Raw genomic sequence first — 25,919 nt, 5'->3', positions numbered from 1 at the left:
TGTGCTTTACCTTGGTGTAAACAATTTAAAACATTTGGCCGAAAAAAAGTGATATTTTGTCTTTAAATCGGACTAATGTTGTGGTACAAGAATAGAAATAAAGGTTGCTTGCGCCTCACCCATTATTTTATGTTTTTACTGACTCAGACACATCATTTGGGTGTTAAAGGATATCATAATGACATGTTTTTGCATCCTTTATTTGACTTTAAATGCAGCAGTTATGCACAATGATTTAAAATCAATGCCTTTTAAATAAAATAATGTTCTAATATATAAGATTTTTATTTTGGTTTATGTTTGGTTAGTATTTTTTTGAAATTTAATAACTATTTTTGCTATTTTGTTTTTGGTTATTGCTTTAAAAAATCAGATTAAGCTGAGATTAAGACACAAAGTGATCAAAGCAGCTGCTCTCTACACTATAGGGAATGTAAATATGTGTGAGCATTATGAAGAAGTGATATTAAAATGGTGAAGAAGAGCCTGTTGTTCTTTTATACTGTTGAATTATGACAAATAATTTTTTTATTTCACTAGGTGTAATACATACAATATATTGTATTCATCATGGGTTGTATTGAATGCACAAACAGCAGCTCCACAATTTCCACCGCTGACAGAATGTGTGAATCCATGGAAGTGAATTATTATCAGTTGTTTTCAATGTTGCATGGCCGCAAGTAAAACTATCTTGGTGATAAATGATTAAAATGGGAGAAATAAATAATGTGTGTGTTTGTGCAGCTCTGGCATTGTGTTAAAAATAAGTGATTCACAATTTCTCATTTGACAGTTCAGTTCAGGACAGTGTGGATAGCTTGAAAATGGCAAATTAGGTCATTCTTTTATTTATCATCATTGTACCTGTCAATATTAAAAGATTGTGATGGCCGTCAATTTAAATAACATTCCGCAGACTGACCATTGATGCCGGGCATTGATGAGGGGTAAAGAAGGCAAGGGAGCTTGATCCAGTTGAGGGGTATGGGCCAGACTCAGACACATCCAGTTTGAAAACATTAAACCTTGTAAATAAACATTATGAGTAATACTTGAATCAGACGTCACTGTTTGGTATGCATGATAATCATTAACTATAATACATGTAGTTTAATTTCAGTGAATAGATTCATCAGGTTTGTACATCAAATCAAATTAGTAATTTTACTTGTCAAAACCAGTAAGTTTTTACTTACTAATATTTCGTCCATCTCGTCGGAGGACTTCATCAGATGTGAGCATCTGATCCACTTTCCCGGAAACTGGCTTCGGTTTTGAGTAGTCTTACTTCCAGTCTTCAAAAGTGGGTCAAATCGTGACTTAGGAAATAAGTGCCCTCCTCTCTGTTCATGGTCTTTGTCCCCCTCTTTCTGATCTCCATCGCTTCTCGTACTTCTCTAGACTTTCTGACAGCGTCGTTATGTGGATGATGTGCTAGAAATAATAAAAGCTGGTCAAGTTCAAAACCTAACCGATCATCTCAACACAGTCGACAAAACAGACAGTATAAAATTTACCTATGAAGAAGAGAAAGAAGGCAAAATACCATTCCTCGACACGCTAATAGTCCGGAAACCTGACGGTTCGGTAAAGCTCCTGGTATACAGGAAACCAACCCACACTGACCAATATCTCAGTTTTAAGTCAGAACACCCCCTCCATCAGAAAATGGGTGTAGTCCGAACTTTGTTTGATCAGTATGTACAGCGTGGTCACGGATGAAGCGGATAGAGCGAATGAAGAGAAACATGTGCGTGGAGCCCTGAAAAACTGTGGCTATCCTAAATGGGCAGTGGACCAAGTGAAAGCTAAAATGCAACAAAAAACAAAAACAGTTGCAAAACCTAGCGCAAAGAAAGATCAAAAGTATGAGGACAAAAGCAAGGGTATGGTAGTGCTCCCTTATGTGAATGGAATTTCTGAACGAGTTCAAAGAATTTTCAAAAAGCACAAAGTCGACACCGCTATGAAACCACATCAAACCCTCAAAAAAATCCTGGTCCACCCCAAAGACAAAAGAGATAAGCTGAAAACAGGCAATTGCATTTACGAGATCGGCTGCCAAAATTGCGATCTCAGTTATGTTGCCGAGCCGTCTCGCCTGTTTGGGATTAGGCTCATGGAACACCAAGCGGAAGTCAAGAAAGCCAACGATAAAAAGTTCACACGGTCAGAACGTAGGGCATCCGAGCAAGAGCAAACAAAGTCGGCCATATCCGACCATGTCGCAAGGGCAAATCATGTCGTCAATTGGGAGGATTCCAAGATACTTGGCAAGGAACATGTCAGAAAGTCTAGAGAAGTACGAGAAGCGATGGAGATCAGAAAGAGGGGACAAAGACCATGAACAGAGAGGAGGGCACTTATTTCCTAAGTCACGATTTGACCCACTTTTGAAGACTGGAAGTAAGACTACTCAAAACCGGAAGCCAGTTTCCGGAAAGTGGATCAGATGCTCACATCTGATGAAGTCCTCCGACGAGATGGACGAAATATTAGTAAGTAAAAACTTACTGGTTTTGACAAGCAAAATTACTAATTTGATGTAGTTTAATGTTTATTTGCATTGATATTGTGTCATTGTGGGAGTTAGTGCCATGGTAATAAATGTACAATGTAGTATTGAAGAGATGAACAAGATATTTAACTAATTAACATTTAGATTTAGCTATCATTACATTTACTGCTTTTGTAAAGTTGACTGAGGAGATTTTCCAGTCTTTTCCCCCCTTCAAACTACCTGAATGTAAAAGCATATAGGCCTACAGTCTATGATAAAATTAGTCTATTTCCACTTACAATAAGCATACAATATGTTAGTAAGGGCTTACGGTTCAAAATATCTTTGCAGCCAAGGATCATGGACAATTCAGTCACATTTCACCTGCACACAAAAATATATCATGAAAATAACAAAAAAGTAAAACAGCCAAAACAATAGCAGGTCGTGCGTTTTAAGGTCGCCTCCTTTCGCGTTACATGGTGATTTTTGCTATCGCGACATGATTTTACCTTTACAAATTCATATTTGCTGAAGTATACCTCCTATGGTAGTAAAAGTATACATTTTCTGAAAGGAAATTGCCCAAGGAATCCAAATATGCACTCAGAATTGACACTAGGTGTAAGATAAAAAGGTAACATTGACTGAAATATGATTTTTTAAATATTTTTAGTCATTCAATGTTTTTTACAATAACATTTTCTGTGGTAACCCTATAGCAAAAATAATGCTATTTTCTTGCAGAGCACACTTAGGCCCTTACAACAATATAGAATTGCATGGGGTTCATGATTAATTCAAAATAAATATTTCCATCCCAATTTGGTGCAAAATTATAATCGGAAATTTAATCTTCTCACAGAGTCCATGTATGTAAGTGTCTTAATTGCCCATTATCACCTCAAAAACCTATCTATTTATATCAGACTAACTATTACACATTCCAACATGCTTTTGTGGCAGGAAGAATCACTGAAACAAGTCATCATAGTTTACTTAAAACATTAACATACCTGATAAACAACTTGCGTAATACCGAGTAATTAAATATGTCGATGGCAATGCATCTTAAAGATAGTACATGAAATTGATCTATGTCCCATGAAAACAGGCTAATTTTATACATACACAAATATTAGGATTTTAACTTCATAGACTATGTAAAAAGTATCTAAAGAGAGCAATTGCACACATTACATCCACATAGCCCATGCAGGTTGCGTCCGATGGCATGTTTTGATGCCAAAATATGATACACAGTCTTTATAGGTATGATAGCATCAATTGGATTGGCTTTGTAGTGATGTGGATTGCCTGAATGTTGTGCTGCTGCAGATAGTACTTTTTAATAGTATCCATTGATGACCTTTAGTTCCTGGAGGATACTGATCTTGAAGTCCAAATTCATCTTCATTTTCATGGATTTACCGATTTATTGGATGCAAAAAGGTCTTTAGCATCATGCTGACATTAATTGACTTAAAATAAACAAAAAAGTGCACTCTTAATTACTGGAAAGTATATATAGGGCCAACAGTTAATATTATTTGGCTTTTTAAAATAAAATAAATCAATGGACATGAAATATTATTTTAAAAATAATTTTCCTACCGATTTGCAAGTTTATAATTGTCACAAAATCATGATGTTATTATTATTTTCTTTATTATCACCCAGTTTGTCCATACTATACATTCATTTACCTACTTGGCAATCATAAAACAATAAAGTAGAATATGTTGGCTTTCTTTTGGTACCAAATTTATAGCCATACACAAAGATTTGACAAAAATATCAACGTTTCTGCAAAAATTGTACTAAAAATGTCAATTTCCCATATAGTTTGTACAGGCGGCGCCGCCACCGCCGGCGCCGCCACCGCCTCCACCCCTATACTTCAAGCTACAAAAAGGTATATCTTCACTTCTGGATGGACTATGGCAATGCCACTTTGCAGGAATATGTCATAATAATACAGCTTTCAAATGAGACCACAAGCATTGATCTAGCTTTAGTAATTATGAAAATATATGAGATTAACTGCAGCTTGATACCAAAAAGCGTAACATCTCCACCCTTTTTTGGGTGGCGAGTTTAAAACGTGTGACCAGCAACAAGTTAAAGGTGTTAATGTCATGTTAAATTTGAATAGTGTTCCACTTCAAAATTGATTCTTAAAAACTATTTATAGGCTTATGAAGAATCCGACTTGTGCATGATGATGTCATCGTGTCATAGTTGAAGAGCTCTCACCATGAGCCAACACTGGGCTCATTCTCAGCTGCATAGTTCAGTAGCTTCCACCGATCATAGCTCAAAAGCTGAACTCAAGTTGTGGAGTATGAGGTTTTGTACCAAATACATTGAAATGACATTTTATGAGTAAACATGTATAGGTTGAAGAACTGAGTCCTGACAGACAAATTAGGATGTTTGACATCCTAGTGTTGCATATAGGGAAAATATGCTTTGACAATATAACTATGAATCATCATTAGTGATTCTCTCTAACGTGAGTTGCATACATTTGATATCCCCACAAAAGGCAAAACTATGGGAAGCGGGAGCCAGCCCACAACTGGAATGAGGTCATACGATATGAAACTAAACTATACCTGTTGGCTACTAGATTTCCCAATAAACCAGCAGGATTAAATGCCAAAAATTTTGATTTTGACGAAGTACAGGATTAAATACCAAAAATATTAGTTTTCATTTTCATATTTGTGTTTTCATGCCAATAACAACATCATATATATAATTATTTTTGTAAGAAAGTTATAAAATAGGTGTAGTTTGGTTTTTACTCAAACTTAAAAGCATCTTGATTCTTCAGAATAGACTGAATATAGTATGACATCTTTTTCTGCTGCGACAGACACAATGGCTAATTTCCACAGTGGCCTCATATTTTCAGCAGTGACATCTGCTGCAGTGAGATGTTGATAAACCAAACAAGGGTCATCATTTGAGCGGAAAGAACTAAAAATGTCATGTCTGTTGCAACTGGAAAATGAGAAACTTTACTTGGTAGTCATAAGGGAAGCTAGCCTTTTAACCGTATAGAACCCTAATCGTAAACCGAATCTCAGAACCAAACCTTTGTGAGTTAAGGCTCTCTGGTTCTAAATCCTCGATTTAAGCTCAATCCACTTCAGCTGTAGAACTGCATGATTCTTACAATATTTCTGATTGGCTCAATAAATCATAGCCATCTTGTAGCCAATCAGCAGGTACAATTATAATGTAGTATTCATGGGGCTAATAAAGTAACACTTGTTATTTTTGTCTTTGCAGGTGTATATATGTTAAACAATAATAACAACAATAGGAATATTCACTACCTCATCACCACCACCACCCTGGATTATACAACTTCCAGACTTCCTGATCCTAGCAACCGGTTACTATGGCGATGACACCAGATGAATTGGAGGATAGGCAGCGCTCCTTTTCCAATCTTAGCCAGCATTCCAACCCTACTACAGGATTTAGTTATAACCCTAAAGGAGTAGACCGATCAAACTCACAGCCTGTTATACGTTCAGGAACATGGAGAGGGTGAGATAATAAGTTGGCTCATTTATTTTCTATTGTGGGAATGCGAGAAGGTTGGAAGTGACAATGAAGTTGAAGGATGCTTACAACATTCTTTCATTCTCACAATGATTTGTCTTTGATGAATCTAATGAGGCTATATTCGAGTGTCGCAACTCTAAGGAAGGTAAAATGACATGCACCCGGCAAACTTCGATTTAAAGTACATGGATGTTTGCATTCTGTATAATATTGGGTTGTTCAGAACTGTATTAACTTTTGGAACACTAAAGCCAATTCCATTTTATCAATAGGCCCCATGCATAACAATCCAATACATGTATGACAGAATAGCCTTTGTATTACACACAGGTTTAGTTGGAATCCAGAGTCTTCCCTCCCTAATATTGCCTCTTTGGATGAATCCCTGATATGCAAGCATGGATCCATATTGTTTTACTGCACCATGGTTCTTCACTAAGGGTAAACTGATCCAGGTCTCCAGGCTAAGGGAGTAGGCATGGCTAATCAAAGCAAGCCAGGTTTGACTAATAACGTACATACACTCATATATTCCCATATACTGGAAGTCCTGTTTTCAAGACTATTCCTATTGGCTTACAATATTGTAGGTGAAGTGTCCCTACAAATTGTAAAAAAGGTAATTAGCCAATACTTTCACAAAGTTGACAGATGTGTGCATGTCCATGATGAAGGCTATGTATTGAATTCAAAGTTCTTGCACTTGAAGTGTGTATGGCAATATCTGTGGACTGTGGTTGGTAAGTAATACACATTTAATCAATACCATCATGGATGGCTAACTATTCATGCATCCCATGGTACCAGTGCCAACACATTTCATTCATAACATAAGACACTCACAGGAGCTTGTTCCATCATACATGTAGTTCATAGATCATCAAACAACACACAAAAATCTAATCCTTCATATCATACTGGATTATAACTTTGATTTGATTTTGAATACATGTACATTTTAGACTTTTAAAGCTGGACAAAGGTAAAATAAAATTGAATGAAATGCCAGTTCATAGCTTTGACGTACAAGCTGTATCAAACAAAGATATCCCGATATATACACCAGTAGGAAAACAACACTGACAATGAAGCTGAACTCTAATGGGTTGCCTGGATGGCTCTGAAAGTAGAGGCCATTTTCTATCATTTGAAGCTCAAAGCAATCCACTCTTGCCATTCTCCCATAATCAGTTGCACTAATGAATAGCACAACTGACATTTTCAATTTGGCACTAAAGCGTATTAATCAAGGTTAAACAAAAGAGCTGTGACAAAGACTCTCTAGCGTGTGGTTGTGTACACACATACACTGGTGGCTGTACAATTTGTGGAAGAAGGAAAGATCGGTGATCATTTTAGGAAGGTGAATAGGTGATAATATATTCAATATGAATAGCTTCACTGACATTTTCAATTTGGGATGAAAGGATATTAATCAAAGTTTAAAAACAAAAGAGCTGTGACGATAACTCTAAAGCGTGTGGGGTGCACACATACACATTCAGCATTCAGAAAGATAGATCGGTGATTGTTAGGAAGGTGATATTATATGCTTCAATATGAATAGCAGCACTGACATTTGGGACTGAATGGGTAATTGTCAAGTTAGAAAGCAAAAGAGCTTTGAAAATGAGCATTCATATATAGCGCATACTTACATGTATGTGTAAAGCACATTAACAATTTAGGTCTGTAATGCTGGTTTTATACTTTCATGCCGCTTGCCGCTGAGTGGCATGACGCATGAGCAGTGCAGCCAAATGGACACAATCAAGGCTTATGATTGGCTGATACGCAAGTATGACAAAGGCATAAATTAAGAGTAAGTGCTGTACAAATGAATGACAAAAGATTCAAAACAAATATATAATACACAGTCCAAATTAACATCAGTAAAATTCTGTATGTGTGTGTATTTGTAGGAGTGGGGTGTGTGTGTGTACATTCAGCTTATAAACAGTATGTGTACAGAGGAGAAGGAAAGACAAATGATTATTAGAAAGGCAATATATTATACAATAGCAGATTGAAAGGCGTACTGTTATCATGCCATCGCAACAAATCTTCATTGAGCCTAGAAGTATGCAAACACATTTGAAATGTCAAAGAAAAGTGCACACACATACTGAGGGTATAAGAGGATGAGCCAGGGAAATATTTATGTGTGCCTAGAAGTGTGTGAATTACATTATGAAGCAAGACAGTTAGGCAAGGTAAAGACGATACTAAGCAATAAAGTGCAATATTTGTTTTTATAATATTTTAGCCAAATTTGCAGCTCCTTATGCGTTCTATTCACTACGTAATATGATGTGAACATGTGATAAAGACAATGCAATATAATGCATGTATATTATGTATTCTTATACATTACTGAAGTTCATCTTAAACTGACAATGGGATGTGGCAAGCATTGATATTGAATTTATTTACAGCTGTAGGTGTACCCTGTAGATGAGCAGGGAACATGTGCATATAATGTTCTACACATAGATTTATAAGCAGGTGTGCACTGTCATTAGTCGTTTCAAAGCAATTTCTTATTAAGCGGACAATTTTAAGGCCCTGGTCCGGTGTGCTGGTTCCAGAGTTTCTGCTCATGGTTAGTACTTCACAGTAATATGATTTTAAAGTATTTTCAACTCTAAATTGTCAGCATTGTGGATAAAACATACAAGTCCTTGATCATCCGAAATTCAAAATTGACACACAATGGAAGCACTATGTCAGTATGTGTATTATTTGGAGAGTGTAGTTGTCATGATGGATGGAACATATTTATTGTTGTACAACAACTCCTCTGTGGGTATGACCTGCAAGCAGTGCATCTACTCCACCCCTTAATTGAAACTCTGTATTATCCAAACAGGTCATGTTATGTTATTAAACTTGCCATTTATCACCTTGTATTTGAACATCCTTTGTGCATGTGGAGCATAACACACATACACCGTGGTAAACTCGCTATATTACTTTATCGTAGCAAAGACCATCCATTTATCTTAAACATTCATCAAGTAACTGTGTGATGGTCACGTCCTATTGTCCAGGGCACAAGTCAATACAGATCACTGATGGATGTTTGTGACTCTTAGCCAGTATATCATAATGGGCTTGGATGGTTAGCATTTACAGAGACAATGAGTGACAGTGTTAGAGAAACAATCGGGAAGAATTGGGAATTAGAATTGATAATAAGGTAAAGAAAAGGTGATTCTAGGGTATTACTTAGTATGGATGGAGCATTTTAGAGCCCTGAGGTGTTGGTCTGGATACTTTGAAATACGCATCTGATACATGTATGCTCAAATAATATTATATGTAGTTTTTCGGAACAAAATTGTTTTCAAGTGATATTCTTGTCCATAAAACAGGCCACAACCATAATTAATACATGCTGAAAATGGCATCAAAATTGGACATGCGGTTCTTGCACAGAATTAGAGAAGGGAACCGGGACTCAATCGCCATCTTGATACAGGCATGGAGCAAAAATTGGGGGTATTCGGTTTCCCTCGGAATGCGCTTGAGGCATTCGTTGTCATGCATTCGCGACATGGATGATGGGCGCATTTGAGAGACACACTTGATGCGACCTGCACGCGAGTACCAAGACGCTTCAGATGAGAGTAGACTGCAGGTTCTATCTGGAGTATAAATAAATTATGTGATCATGCCATGCCCTCAAATTTAAGTGAACCCCAGATTGATATTTCAAGCGCATAATTTCAAGAACTCATGAAGATTTATAAACATGAAAGATTTTTTGTCACAGTACATGTATTCAGGAGGATCTCACATGAAGATACAGTACTAGTATTGGTCATCATACATGTACATGTAGCTCATTGCCAATAATGATCTCCCTATGTACAAATGTATAGGAATCTGTGTGTAACACACTAATTAATGTTTATTATCTCGCCAAGCAGCTAATTGGTTTTCACTATCACCAGCATTCATAACCCAATCACAATCATTCAAGTACTTACGCATCATATTTTTTCAAATCAATGATGATTTCATTGCAGTGATTGACCTTTTTACTTTCAGTGGTTGATTCCCACTTTCTTTCCCCATCCCGTCCCCCTCACTGGCTTTGATTACAATATATAGAATAATGTACTCGTAGTAGCCAATTTGTTAATGGAACTATCAGGAAATGACAGAATGTCAATGTCTGTATTATAGTAACTTTTTTTTATCTTGCTGTATCTGGCTGTCTTGACAGCCTGGGGGTAGTCAAGTCCATTGCCAATTTACAGGTGCCATGTTGGCTTTGTAGCTCCAAGGCCTAATCAGCGTAACTTGATCATATCCGACCACTACAGTAGGACAACTTATTTTTTTCGCAGTGTTTTTCTTTCATGCGTGCACCATAAAGTCCATTTTTCACGCAAAGCTCAAACAACAGAGTGTGTGGTATTGCACTCACTACTACCGGACTTGTTTGTGTCATGCCGGTGTTTGTCAATAATATGGAGTAGTAAGCAGAAAGAGTAGCTGTCAACTTTGATTGGACTAGAGAATCAGATAAAACACTGACTCTGATTAGAAAAACACTGCTTATGACAGCTACAATGTATAGGCAGTCACACTGAGTACAAAGATAATGAGCATAGTAATCACAGATATATGTAAATTGTTCTGAATAGGAGGCAATTATAAGATTCATTCTTCACCGGTCAAAGGCTCTGGTTTTTATTAGCTCATTGCGTAACGCAATGAACTCTAGGCATGATCCATTTTTCTGTATGTTTTTTTCTTTCTCTTGCTACATCGTTTGAGCAATGGATCTGGTAATTTGAGGCAGCGATCTTTGCATGATCGTTCATGATTGTTACTTATTTAGCTAAGAAAATTCGGACAGAAAGTATCATTTTTGGAGCATTTTCTTACGAAAAGTTTTACCAAATTTCATGGAATAGTCTCCTATGCAGACTGTTTGTGGTGCTTTTCATATTACAAACACTGTACAAACTCCTTGATCTTGCGATTTTGTAAAAGAGATGTTGAACTTTACTGTTTCAGTGTGGCTACAATGTTTGCTTTTCAGTGTTGCTGTGCCTTACATTCTGCAAGTCAATAGATAAAGCACCAATTGGACTCGTGCTGTGTAGGCCCTTACTTCTGTGCACGAGCCATGAGCAAATAGTGTCTCAAATTCTCCCAATTTGGGCTACCAAATTGTTGGTTGGCAACCCTGACTATGAACAAACATCTCACTCATTTATCACACATCTACCCAGTCACTACACCCAATTAGTTATGTAAACATTTACTCAAGGTGAGTAGCACTTTTTCAGTGCCTGGTATATCAGTATATGGGTGACAACCCCTCTCTGAGGTGGAATGTTTTAAAATTATTGTTATTCGATTTGTAAGGAAAAGTAAGTATGTTTTGCCGTTTCAACGAATGAAAACGAGCGAGTATTACCAAAGTTATGTTTGAACTAATTATGACTTTAAAAGTTCTAGGTATAGGCCTAAATGTAACAATAATAGTTAATAACTTAATATACAGCATCATATGGTCAGCAGAAGAAAATTACATCACCTATGATGTCATATCAGTGTCCTTGACCGGGGTCCTTACTCCTTGACCACTGAACAGCGTGATATCATGTTGATAACAGATCTATAGAATCAAAATCTTCATCATATCACAGATTCTCAACAACCTGTGATCATATGGACCCTATTGATGTGAAAGTAGTTATCTATCATATCCTGTGTCGTTTTATGGATAAAAATGACTCAAAATGTTATTGATGAAATGGTTGCTATCATAAACATCAGTTTTGTCTTTTCAACGGGAAAAATCTGATACAAAATAAAGTTTTTAGGGCCTAGCTATAATATGGGCATAATTTATTCATGTAGGCCTATAGTATTGAACAATGTACCCCATTTGACATGCACTTATAGATAAATAAATTGTCTTACTTTATTAATTTAATAACTTCTTTATTATAAATAAAATGACACATAACTTACGTGAAGTCACTTTCTATCTTTTTTATTTGATTCATAAAATTACATCCAACAAAATGTGTCCATAGCTTCGCAGGAGTTTCCGACTAGCAATCAACATGATCAGCACATTCAGAAAAACACAGTTTAAGAGTGAAGATTGTAGTGAGTAATCAGTCCTTTATAAATGTGCTGGCCACTATCTATTATAATATAGTCCTGGGGGGGGAGGGACACACTAGAAGTGACGGGTATGTGCCTACCGGCGTCGCGAAGTAGGGGCCTATCAGGTACAAAGCGTCATTTAAAAAAGGGGTCATTGGGTACAAACAAAATAAAAAAAAGGGTGTCATTGGGTATAATATTTTGAAAAAAGGGGGTCATTGAGTGTAAGAATTTTAAAAAAGGGTTATCGGGTAAAAATATTTGAAAAAATGGAGCAATGAGTTTCAAAGTTGGCAGCCCTGTATACATAGCTATACATGGCTAGTTTCAAGTTTTTATTTGGAAATTGCTTTTACATCAGTGGCACTCATCTATCCGATGGTGCATCCAAGGCATTAAATATACAAACAAAACTGTATTAAACAAAATAAAATCAAAGGATACTTGACAAGCAAAAGGTACAAATAAATAAATGCCTTGAATAAATAAATATCTTGAGAACCGTAAGTATATTTTCAAAATGCTGATTTGTGCTTGATCACAGCACTATGGTGATTTTGAGGTTTGGGAATACTGAAATGTGTTTTTCAAAGTTGGCAGCCCTGTATACATAGCTATACATGGCTATACATGGCTATACATGGCTATGACATGGTTACATATGGCTATACATAGCTATGCATGGCTATACATGGCCATACATAGCTATCCATGGCTATACATAGCTATGCATGGCTATACATAGCTATGCATGGCCATACATAACTATGCATGGCTATACCTAACTATTCATGGCTATACATAGCTATGCATGGCATTTACCATGAAATTGTTGTAGTTTTTAAGTTTCAAGTTTTTATTTGGAAATTGCTTTTACATCAGTGGCACTCATCTATCCGATGGTGCATCCAAGACATTAAATATACAAACAAAACTGTATTAAACAAAATAAAATCAAAGGATACTCGACAAGCAAAAGGTACAAATAAATAAATACCTTGAATAAAGAAATATCTTGAGAACCGTAAGTATATTTTCAAAATGCTGATTTCTGCTTGATCACAGCACTATGGTGATTTTGAGGTTTGAGAATACTGAAATGTGTTTTTCAAAGTTGGCAGCCCTGTATACATAGCTATACATGGCTATACATGGCTATGACAGTTTTACATATGGCTATACATGGCCATACATAGCTATCCATGGCTATACATAGCTATCCATGGCTATACATAGCTATGCATGGCTATACATAGCTATGCATGGCTATACATAACTATGCATGGCTATACATAACTATGCATGGCTATACATAGCTATGCATGGCTATACATAGCTATGCATGGCTATACATAGCTATGCATGGTATTCCTGACCAGTGTTTACTCTCTCTGGAAATTGAGTGCGCCAAATGAAGCATCTCTCCCCAAAATTGACTCAATTTTGTCTCAGTAATTCCTCAAATTGACTAATTGTAATACAGCATTGCAAATTGTTGTGGGCCAAATATAATTTTCACTGGGCCAAATTTGAGACATACAGCCTCTGAGTAAACACTGTTCCTGACCATAACCCATAACAAATGAGCTACAGCACCAGTGGTGCTCTTGTATTGCTTTGGCAGAGGCACTGACTTCTTGGCCTATCATATATTGTACATTTATGCAATTTAATTGTCAGTTGTAATCCCAGCCCCCCGGACCCGGGCAATAACGGGACTTAGATGGGACTTGCATGGCAGGGCCTAGATTTCTTCTTGGTTTGCAAGAATCAAAATCCATCATAGTCACTGCTCTTACTGTATGATACAATGAGAGGAGTTGATTCTCGCAACCAAATCGTACAAGAATCCTTACGAGAATCGATTATGTGATTCTCGTCGAAATCTAGGCCCTGCTTGGCCAGGGACGTAACAGCTCAATGTGTCCCCACACTGCCAGGACATAGCTGAGATGTATACAGGGATTTAATGTATCTCAAAGAGCTGGGGATCTATACCTGGGACAATTTGCTCTCAACTTTGCCAGGTCGTATGGCGGGGAACACGGATCTGTTCTATCGATTTACCATGGGAATCCAGGTTCTTTGATATTATGATATGAGTCTGAGAAGGCATGCACAATTTGTGATCTTTCTGGCAGTTGCCTGGGGTTAAGGGGCAGGGACTTGGCCGGGGATGTACAAGAAAGCAGTGCCCAACATAAGTCCCCACTAGTCCCGGGTCCTGGGGGGGGGTCAGGGATTACAATTGACAGCTGCATTATAGTTATACCTTGCCGTATTTAGATAAGTGCTGGTTAAAAGGTGATTGTGTATTTCTTTGTACTATTTTTGATGCTTGAACTAGAGTTGAAAGTACTATTTAGTTTGAATACATGTACATGCAATTGAAAGTAATCATTTTATAGCCCTGAATATGACATCAAAATATGTCAACATATCTATTTTAAGGTTCAATGTAATTAGCCACAAAGAGTGATTTGTTTTTTCCAATGCTGAGAACATATTTTCAATGTATGATGACTAACCAGAAGAAATCGAGGTATCAGGTACATGTACATTGTATGCATTTAGCAAGTTGAGGAAAATCAAAAACACAATCAGAAATGTGACTCAATTTTACATTCTGTTTATTATCATCATCTGCAATTTGCAATTCTGTAGTAGAATTAGCTAATTATGTGACTGAGGAATTTTTGAGCTAAAATTGGACCAATGATCAACGTGATGTGAGCATGTATGTGGTTATGTGTGATTTTTTTTTTACTTAAATTTTTTTTTTATCTGTGGGAACAGCTTTATGACAAGAATAGACCACCTTTTCATCTCTCAAGGAGGTTTCACTGTGGTCAAGATGAGGAATTTGATTGAAATTTACGTTTAGGCTATTTTGCCGTCTGGCGATGTCAGAAGTGAGATTTTTGTGTGGTGGATTTGAAGAAAAAAAATGAAGGAAAAAAACTGAATAACACAAAAAAGTGTGTGACTTTGCTAAATGCGCAATGGGGCTTTGAGACCACTATTATTACGATGGCCTTATACATTAGCCCTACTACAGGGCCTTATTTTCTTTCTTTTTTTACATGCTATACTCAGAGACACGCTATACCCCGAGAACTGCTTAACCCACTAACCGCTGTCCCGATTTCTCGGGGACAGCGGTTAGTGGGTTGTGAGCTATCACTGGGTTTTTAGCAGTTCTCAGTTTATAGCATGATGTCTCGGAGTATATAGTATGTAAAAAAAAGAAAATAAGGCCCTGTAGTAGGGCTATTATACATGTACTTGTTTAAAAATGAAAAAATGTTGTCAATCTGGCAACATGGTACCAAATAAGTTCAATTTAAAATCCCTCTTCTACTATGGCCTTTTCTTGAAATCCATTTATAACAAGGGTGCTGTTTACAGTTAGTCTCAGAAAAGGTGAGACACAATGTGTACATGTACATCATTCTATTGTGAATGGTATTGGTAACAACTAAATTCAAAAACCGATCAAACCTGGGTATTCATATCAGTTGGATGTCTGAGACACACTGTAGTGGTTGTCCAGGCCTGCAGGTGCCTAAAGGATGTCTAATAGTATATTGCAAACTGTGTTGAAATTGCTTAGTACTTGGAGTATTGATCAGACACTAGATTGGGAGAACGATTGACTTGTACTGGATATTGATGTGATGTTCCCCATCCCATGGTACATTGTGGTGCTTGAAAGCATCTAGTGCAGTATTCGGGGTGTATCTTTTATCACACTACAATGCCCCGCTGAGGTGATGAAGGGCATACTCGCAACTACATTGACCCTTTTTTCAACTCACACTCACCTGAATGATTCTCAACAAATTTATGATAATTTCTCTGTATGATCCTTTTTGTCTGTCAAAGTAATGGAATAACATTATTTTTCTTCAAATGTTGCCCACTTTAAACAATTATTAGGCCAAATAAAAGAATAAACATGTTTCATGTCCCTCCCACTTCCTTTTTGAGGTTTCTTCAATTTTATTTTTATTTTTTCAAATTCAGTTATAACTTTACCAAAAATATGTCTAGGAAGTAGAGATGCTTTCTATAGCCTTGCTAATATACAAGAAACACTTTTATAAGATTTTGTGATAGTTAGAGGGGGCATATCTCTCAGAACAACAAATAAAAAGAGGCCTCCTCCTTTTTTCCAGGCATTATTGTATACGCTAAAACAGCTCTAATTATGGTATTTACACTGATTTTGCGATAAAAAATATAAAATAAAAAGCCCCCTCTTCCTCCTTTTTTTTTCAAAAACCCGGATGTGAAACATGTGTTTTATTTTACTTGGCCTTACATGTACATTTAATTCCTTTGTTTTTGTTTGTATTTAGACAATGTTATGACCCAAAATCTTTGAATGGGCACCTTTTAGGGTCCTCTCAGTCTCACTTAGTGACCCTTTTTTTGTTGTGATTCTCTTACTGAAAGCATAAGGCACAAGAAACAATTTCGTTCGATTATTAATCAGAATTTAAAAAAAAAAAGCTAAATCTATACTTTTCGATATCAATACAGGCAAAGATTTATATGTGTATTTATAATGGTCAATTAATTAGTTAATTTTATAAACTAATAAGGATCGACCAAGCATTGATTTTGATCAAAAGATCAAACTAATTAACTCAAGTTGTGGAGATCAAACTAATTTGTTTCTATTACCTAAGACCTTGCTTTTTTAAGGGTCTTTGCTGAAAGACCCCTAATTTTGAATGGCATCCTCATTGTATCACTTCTGAAGTTATTAGGCACTAAAGTGAAAGTTATCTCATCTCCAATGGCAAAATAACCTCCATTCAACTAACATAGCTCAAAAGTTAACTCAAGTTGTGGAGAATGAGTTTTTGTACCCAATACACTCAAAGGTTATTTTATGCATGTAGCAACCTATTGGGGTTAAAGAACTGTGTACTGACAGATGAGCATGATTGAGATGAGGACAGTTTTCCACATCTTGCCACCTCCGTGCAAAAGGTGCATACAGCAGTGCTTTGTGGGATGCTACGGGTTCACCTCAGAATCATGAACTTGAATAGTATAGCTGGTAGTGTGTGTTTCATATGCACACACAGATTTTCTATGAGTGGATAGTGTGGGTTTCAACCATTGATGTCAAGTCAGATAAGCGTCTCTGTGTGTTTGTAGCAGTTTTCAACTCATGAATATTATCATTTGCTGCTGCCAGATTATTGAATTGCTATACTGTTTATTTATTAAAAGTGGTTTGATGATTGAACGTGAATGAAAGCAGGGAAAAGAAATACAGGGTAGGAAGGAGTGATCAGAGCCGCTGGGTTATTGTGAGATAAATCTTTAATATTCTTGGATATGTCTATGAATGTTCAATTGTTGTTTGATTTTCTAGATGATATCCAAAGGAAACAATTATCAAAGTGTTTATTCTAGTTATGCGATAGAAAAATATTATTCATTACATTATTGATTGAATCATTATTGATTAGATTATTTTAATAATATTGACAAGTATTTCACCACATAATTTTTATTACACCTATTCCACTCCAATACAACAAGCATCCTTGAAAGCTCACATTTAGTAATTAAGTGCTGGTCTGGATACCTAGAGGTCTTTGGGTCAAATCCAAATCCAGGATGATTTCCATTCCAGTTTTGGCCTTCTCAAAGGAAAGGAGAATGTTGATTACCGGTACATGTTTGTGATCACCACAGACTAATACAGATTATATACTTCATTAATATATTCTTGTTCATTGATTGGTTAAAAGTGGATCACATGACCAAAAATAGTTCTACCATCAGTACTCCTATCCGTAAATAGTACCTCTAAGCCGTAAATAGTATTTTCAATGTCCCGGATGAGCCGTAAATAGTACCTCCAAGCCGTAAATAGTACTTTTGACCATGCCTTCAAGGCGCCGCATTTGATGCGACGGAACAGTTCACGCACGCGAAATTGCCATAGCGTGATTTCGCGCTGCTGTAATTGGTTAGCACGATTTTAGCTTATTCGATTTTTTTGAAGGGCAAAATATATGTTGTGCTTAAATTGGTCGTGCTGTTCACTCAGGATAGAAGCTGGAGAGTCAAAACGTCAAATAACCAATCTTTTAACCAATCAAACAAAGAACATATTAATGAAGTATATAAAACAAATATATACTGCCTTTATTCGAAGTTCTTGTTAAAACTATGGTCCCTTGTTGAGATAATTAATACTATTTTCCTTCGGGCTCGCCCTCAGGAAAATAGTACTATTGATCTCACCTCGGGCCCATAGTTTTAACCAGAACCTCTCATGGCAGTGTATATTTGTATACTATTTTCCAACAGTCAAAGACCCTGTGCATTATGCTGTGAATTCTTGCATATTCATGAGGGCAGATCGTTCGATAGTGCATGTTCAACAATCACGCCAGCGTTGTGTGCCTTCGTGTTTAGGGGGTATAGCGTTTATGCCAAAGACTGTAAAAATGCACAGTATATGCGTAGCAGTTTCATCTGTTGCACTTCATGGAACAATCAGCCCTCATTATCTGTTTGGAATTCATCTGTATCTCTTTACAACCATGGTGATCAAATACCCCATCTGACCCCCATCTTATTTAATCCACAGTTCATGAGTGGGGAGTCAAATCTTACAAAACACCTGAATTGTGAATTGTCCATCTCAAAGATGACAACCTCCTTCACAGTATATTGATATGTTGAAAGCTGGGCCTCAGTTGACCCTTGCCATCATGACAGCACTTTTCTGTCTATCTGTCTAGGTGTTGCTTGCATGCCTACTCCAATTTCCAAACCTGGACTTTGGTTGCAACTTATGTTACCTAGGACAGGTGTGGTTCAATTGAGCCTGTCAGGAAACCATACAGGTATGCTATGAACGTACAATCCCAACAACAACATAGGTCCCAACAGACCAGTGTTGATTTGAGGCCATAAGTTGGAATCAGATTTAGGACACACATTTAGTTTGGCCTTTTTCAAATGTATGCATACCAAGCTATACCGGTACCGTGTTTTATTAGAAGGGCCAGAAACCTGCTATAGAGGGGACACAGGTTGGGAGCACCATGCAAGCATGGTTGAAGCATAGACACCATCATCTAATAGATGGTCTATAGTTGAAGGGACACCAGCTAGTATAATATTATCAATAAGCCTTTTGTCAATGAGAATTTAATATTGTCACGCCCTCACCTCCACCTGTCCCAAATTTTGACCCTGCCTGCACCTCTGAAGGAGTGGACACATGCATCGGTTGGGTTAATACAGCTAGAATGCAATGCATGGCCACAGTAGGAACCTGCTTAACAAGTATCCAGTCAATTGGAAAGGGGAAGCCATTTGTAAAGAAGCAGACACATTAACATTTTTAATAGAGTTAGGCATTGGCTCCTAGATATAGCCAGCGTCAGGTGAGCAGAGAAGGGACAAAATAGACCCTGGATGTTTCACTCAACCCCCGGTATGAGTGCACCTTGGGAATTCTGAGGGGAGATGAATGGCCTCAGTTCCTGAAATGGCCTATATCTAATGGATTGTATACAGTCCGCTGGTTACAATAATGGTTTACTCTGGGGAAAAAAGGAAAAGTCAATATATTCAGTGTATGTCAGACACCTGGGCCTGTGGAGATGTCTCCATGGATAGGTATGTTGTTTCCACACTAATGAGCTCCACTATTTTGTGATAAAATATTCATGGTTTACTGTGTTGTATAGCTGGGGTAAGGTCACTTTTTAATTACACAGAGAATGAAATTGACAATTAAAGCTTGGTTCATTTTCATGTCTGTCATCTTTAGGGGTGTGATTTTCGGGTAATTTTGTGCCCGGTACCCGCACATTTTTCGGCGGGTAACCGGTACCAAATTGCAAAAAAAAAAATTTCGGGACTCACTCACACCCTTAGTCATCTTATAATGGGACTAAATGGGTTCATTCAATCAAAGAGGAGGGACATCCACCTTGTGAAATGTGCATTAGGTAGGGCTAATAAGGGGTTGTACAATAATTATATGTACCCTGGTAGGTCCTACGCCAGCAGGCGAATTATATGGGGGGGGGGTGGCAAGTATTTTTTTGGTAAGACTTTGAAGAGCAAGCATTTTGAGCATAATACATTTTGGCACATCAAAAAAGTAATGTGATACATTGAATAAGGTGAGCATCCTATATAGCTTTACTAGAAAATTGGAATTTACATGTAGATGAAGAAGTGAGAGTCACACATATGACAAAAGCTTGACAACCTTTTCAGTCTTACAGCTCTCTACAAATCTGCTATCCAATGACTCCTTTTTTCAAGGGAGTTTACACCCAATGTCATTGTAACAAATGGAAGCTACACCCAATGACTCCTTTAATTTTTTACTATTTACTATGACTGGAAAATGTTAACTTCAGTATCTCAACTCAGGAATCACCCAGAGCTGCCAACTCTCCCTCTTTTCGCAGGAGACTCCCTACTTTTAAACCTTCAGAACCCTTAATTTTTGGTCATCTCCTGAAAAGGAAATGGTTTCATCCATTAAGATGTACACATTTTGACAAATCTCCCTGATTGCAACAGGAAATCTCCCTTTTTTCAAGATTCAAATGTTGGCAGCTCTGATCACCTTGTAGCACACCATTTCATTTTGAAGGGAATTCTAAAACTGACTTTGTCTGGTCCTACACTACAGGGCTGACATACTAATTCAAATTGAATCCTATTTCATCTCAGACCCTTCTTTCTTGGGTCTATGATTTCATTGTGACCCAGTGACTCTTGAATGACCCCTTTTTAGCTTGGTTAAAAGGGTCCACACTGCACTGAATGACCCCTTATATCTGGAAAAAAATCCTACACTGATAGACTGTCATGCTCCAGCACTCTCATATTCAATGCACCTATTGAAACATTGTTGCTTTCTACATTTTATACTCTCCTTCAAAGAAAAGGGACATTAAAATTAAGTTAAAGGCCTAAATCCAAAAATTATTGAAAGATTTTTGCTCAAAAAAAAGTTTTGGCCCTGCTCAAAGTAAGTCATTAAGTATTTCCTTGAGGGCTAGCAAGAGGTCATGACCTGTATGACTATGATAGGCGGCATCATGTCATGTCCCATTAGGAACCCAGACAAGGAGAAATAACATGCTAAGATTTGTCTGTTGAAACACAGATTCTGGAAATAAATGATGAAAAAATGCAGGTACTGTAGCTGCTATTTACATGTACATGAAGAAAAGCGCTACCAAAAACATTGCATTTTCAAGCAAAGTCCATTTAGAGTTGAGTTTTCCATTGTCGCCTCGTTTATGTTTGAAATTGAAATCCAGACTGACTTTTGAATTCATGAAAATTGAGATTGTTTAAACATTCAAATAAAGAAGTGTGTTTTTGTGGTAAAAGCCCCAAAATTTGAGCATTTTTTTGGCTCAGAATTCAACCTGAATTTGCTTCATGTACTGCACCCTTTGGAGCGTGCTCTAAGTAAATCCTTCAATAGCTTATGTCTGACGACCGTGTTTTATTTTGACTGATAATGAAACTTAGGAAAATAATTAATAATGAAAAAGTTACCGCCTTTGTTTTCTGAAAATATATGATGGGGAAACTCCAAATCAACTTTATAGGGCCTAAGGGAAGGTTCCATAAAAAGGAGAGAGGTTCCATAATAAAAATTCCCTCTAAAAGGGAAAGTCAGCCTCAATGTAGAAGAGGTCTTGTAATTAGTTTTGGTCAATGTGAAAGGCATTTTTAGGATCACGGCTTACTACATCCATGTTACATGACAGTCCACCAAACCATCAACGGCGAGAAGATGTACACTTAAACTGCAGAAAACATTAACTCCTAATCTCCTGTCAACTCTTTAATTCATTATTGTTCATTATTATTAATTCATTATTGTTCTCTAAATTGTTCTGTTCTGGTTTTATTTGTCTTTTCAGCTTTTCACCCACGATATTTCAATTTCCAATTTTTTAATACCATAACTTACGAACTCAATTTCTTCGCTTAGGAATGTCCGATTTTATTGGGGAAAACGGCGTGTGGAGCAAAATAGCTCTTTATGTGAAAGCCTCCAAATTTATAAGCTGTCCAAAAGATGTCTGTTTTTGACATGATACACCATATTTCTTAAAGACCCATTCAGTGATCCCAGTGCAAGAGTAAAAAAATTAAAATTGTTTATAAATTGCTTAAAAGAGAAGGATAGGCCTAAGTCATTCAAATTGTCATTTGGTATTTTTGAAATGCCAAATTTGGCAAAAAATGAAGAAAACAGCAGTACTGACGAAGTTTAAGCCCCGCCATTCAAATACTTGTAGCTAATTTTAGATACTGTCAGTATCTAAAAATACTGGATTCGTGTACGAAACGTCTTATTTTGTCTTAAATAGGCCTACACGGCTTTTGGCTGAACCATTCGCAGACTTAGCACATCTATGTAATAACAAAGGTACGGTACCAAAATTTTGATGATTTTTACGATCGTCCGGATGAGCAAATCACTGAATGGGCCTTTAATATTAATAATAGATAAGCTGCCTTTAAAAATATTATTGACAATGTTGAGAGTAGGAATTACCTTGAAAAATGTCTCAAAAATACAACATGCCAGTTATATTCCGGTCTGAAACGATCAGACAATATTTTAAACATTAATAACATCATAAACCCAAATCGTGAAAAAATCACCCCGGGTAGATTTTTGGCTATTTCTCCATTTACGATCCTGCCCAAAAGTGTCTGCTTTCGATATACCACGTCACACATACTACACTGCATTGACTGCAGGTTTTAGTTAAAAGGGCATTTCGTGATCCACAGCATCATCCCCTAACTTTTCTCAAAAAAGTTGAGATTTTTATATCACTGGAAACCTCTGGCTACATAATGTTTATGTACAAAATATTTCTTGCAGATTAATTAGTTAGCAAAGTAATCGTGAAATTTGAATTTCGTTCTGGTATACCAGAACAAAATTGCAACACATTGTGTACACATAACCATGCATAACTCGTAAAGGCAAAATCGGAATCAACTGAAACTTTTTAGAATAAGCTTTTTTTGTGGATATCTACTGAAAAATGTCATAAAAAGAGGATGCTAGGATCACGAAATACTCCTTAAATTCGCCATATAACATAATATAAACTCACCTTACATGTACATTTTTTATTTTAAAATAATTTGATATTATTGATGAATTTATGACTGTTTTCACAACAAAAATGTTCACTTACATGTACGTGAGCTTTCGGCTTGCGGTCGCTAAGCCTTTTTCAAACTGATGTTATTGATCTTGATGATATTAATTCGCAATGTATAGTTTACTATATGATAGATGGTGGCAAGAACATTTATAAAGGACTGATTACTCACTGCAATCTTCACTCTTGTGTGTCTTGACTGTAAGTTTATGAATCAAATAAAAAAGATAGAAAGTAGCTTCACTTACATTATGTGTCATTTTATTTATAACATAGAAGTTATTAAATTAATAAAGTAAGACAATTTATTTATATATAAGTGCATAAATTATGCCCATATTATAGCTAGGCCCTAAAAACTTTATTTTGCATCGGATTTTTCCCGTTGAAAAGGCAAAAGTGATGTTCATGATAGCAACTATTTCATCAATAGCATTTTGAGTCATTTTTATCCATAAAACGACACAGGATATGATAGATAATTACTTTGACATCAATATGGTCCATATGATGAAGATTTTGATTCTTAGATCTGTTATCAACATGATATCACGCTGTTCAGTGGTCAAGGACCCGGGTCAAAGACACTGAAATGACATACTTTTCTTCTGCTGACCATATGATGCTGTATATTAACTATTATTGTTACATTTTAGGCCTATACCTAAAACTTTTAAAGTCATATTAATTCAAACATAACTTTGGTAATACTCACTGCTTTTCATTCGCTTGAAACGGCAAAACATACTTACTTTTCCTTACACATCAATTAAAATATTTAAAAAAAATTCAACCACAAAAGTTTTAACAAAAAGTCATTCCAATACCAATAAAAATTAATCTCTTGAGCAAACTGACCCCATCCCAGAAACAGGTACCAGCCCGATGGGCTGGCGAAAAGGAGAAAATGGAGGAAGCTTAATCGATTGCAGACATGTACAGAACTTGAGATAATTGCAAAGAATATGGTACCATCAAATTTGAGAGAAAACTGGCATAGTGGGCTGAGGTTCATTCCCCCCAAAGACTCTGTAACAAGTTTGATTAGGGTTATGCCTAGTTCTTGGAGAAGGACCTGGGCTAGGGGGCAGTTAGGTCAAAGCTATGAAGTTTTTCAGCCAAGAGTCTTCTTGAAGAACTAGTTATGCCTGACTGTGACAGTTCCTTGCCCTGGGTATCATGAGAGAAAATTGTCTGAATGATTCACCCAACTAGAATAAATTGAAGAATAAATAAATATATTGCAGCTTTTTTTAACAGCACTATAATTTAGAGCAGTTATTTAGGCAGGGAGCATACTGCATGTACAACTCACAGAGGCTCCAGAATAATATTGGGGGGCCCAAATTTCGTGGCCTGCTCCGCGAAACAGTGAAGGGGGTGGGTGCGGGAGGGGGTATCTTTTGAAATGCATACATTTTTAGTCTCAATATGTCTATTTTATTTTTGAACATTGCGTGGCCTGTATATTCGACAAATTCATTCAATAAAGACACCAGGACATTCTTGGAACACCCCCTACCGGGTCTGCCTAGCTGGAGCAAATTTACTATATTTTTTGACATCAGTATATTTTTAAGCACTAGTAGTCAAGTAGACAATCTTTTGATCATCTAGGTAAATTATTTTCAATTGTCGGTATTTGAAACGTCAAGCAAATGTCGTGCACAGTTGATAATTCCAGGTAGAGCATAAGATTTATTTCTAATGGCAGTTGTAAACAGATAACATTTAAGAGTAAACATTGCGAGTCGGAGAAAATTCACCACTGTGCAATAACAGGGTGGCATCGTGCAGCAGTGAATTCCATTGACAATTAGTGTCGGAATGATGAGAGGTTTATAAAGAGCCAGGGAGCATTGCTTGTGCTTTGATTTTGGCACACAATTAGGCTAAATATGAAGGGCTGGCAAAATGAACAAGGCAAGTTGTCCTATAAAATACATTTGTGCCTTTGATTTGTTAAATATTAAGTATGATCATAAGATCATTGTAATGCCATAGACCCTTTAAGAATATAATAATAATAATATATAATTGGTGCACTTGGGTTCTTTTTTGATTGGATACCGCACTCTAGGCAAGAAAGTGTTGGTAATACTTGTGGTGAGCGTGTAGATCTTCAGGTAGACAGTAGAACAAGTGCACTAGTAGTCTAGTACTAGTAGTACAATTATTATTTACCTATGATTTAAACATGAAATCTATAGCAACAAGTTTGACAGCAACAAAAGTCTTAACTCAATGATGTCAATAACATAGACATGTTTTGTTGTGTGGGCGTACCAAGAATTTATCATCACGAGGTACATGTATGTGGCTTTCGAAATATGGGGCATGAATTGCACCATTGCTAAGGCTTAATAGCTGTAGATGTAATACAAGAGCAGCATGCAGCAGTACACCCTTGTTTGTGTCTGGTGGTTTGATATGGCAGAGTACCACATACAGGATACCGAGGATTCTGCAACAATACTAGAGTA

The 25,919-nt window shown here is 36.7% G+C and overlaps 1 protein-coding gene across 1 annotated transcript in view; it reads left to right on the top strand.

Annotated features, from left to right (window-relative positions):
- Positions 1-25,919, top strand: part of LOC140163691 (inactive rhomboid protein 1-like) — a 133,909-nt gene that overhangs the window by 14,431 nt on the left and 93,559 nt on the right. Inside the window, exon 2 of the mRNA XM_072187007.1 lies at positions 5,804-6,067. Coding sequence (XP_072043108.1) covers positions 5,916-6,067 — 152 coding nt within the window. The 5' untranslated portion in view covers positions 5,804-5,915. The remainder of the gene's footprint in view (positions 1-5,803; positions 6,068-25,919) is intronic.

The sequence above is a fragment of the Amphiura filiformis genome, chromosome 11 (genome assembly GCF_039555335.1).
Source record: "Amphiura filiformis chromosome 11, Afil_fr2py, whole genome shotgun sequence".
Taxonomy (NCBI): Eukaryota; Metazoa; Echinodermata; class Ophiuroidea; order Amphilepidida; family Amphiuridae; genus Amphiura; species Amphiura filiformis.
The sequence above is the reverse complement of the archived record's forward strand: the minus strand, read 5'-3'. Positions and strand labels throughout refer to the sequence as shown.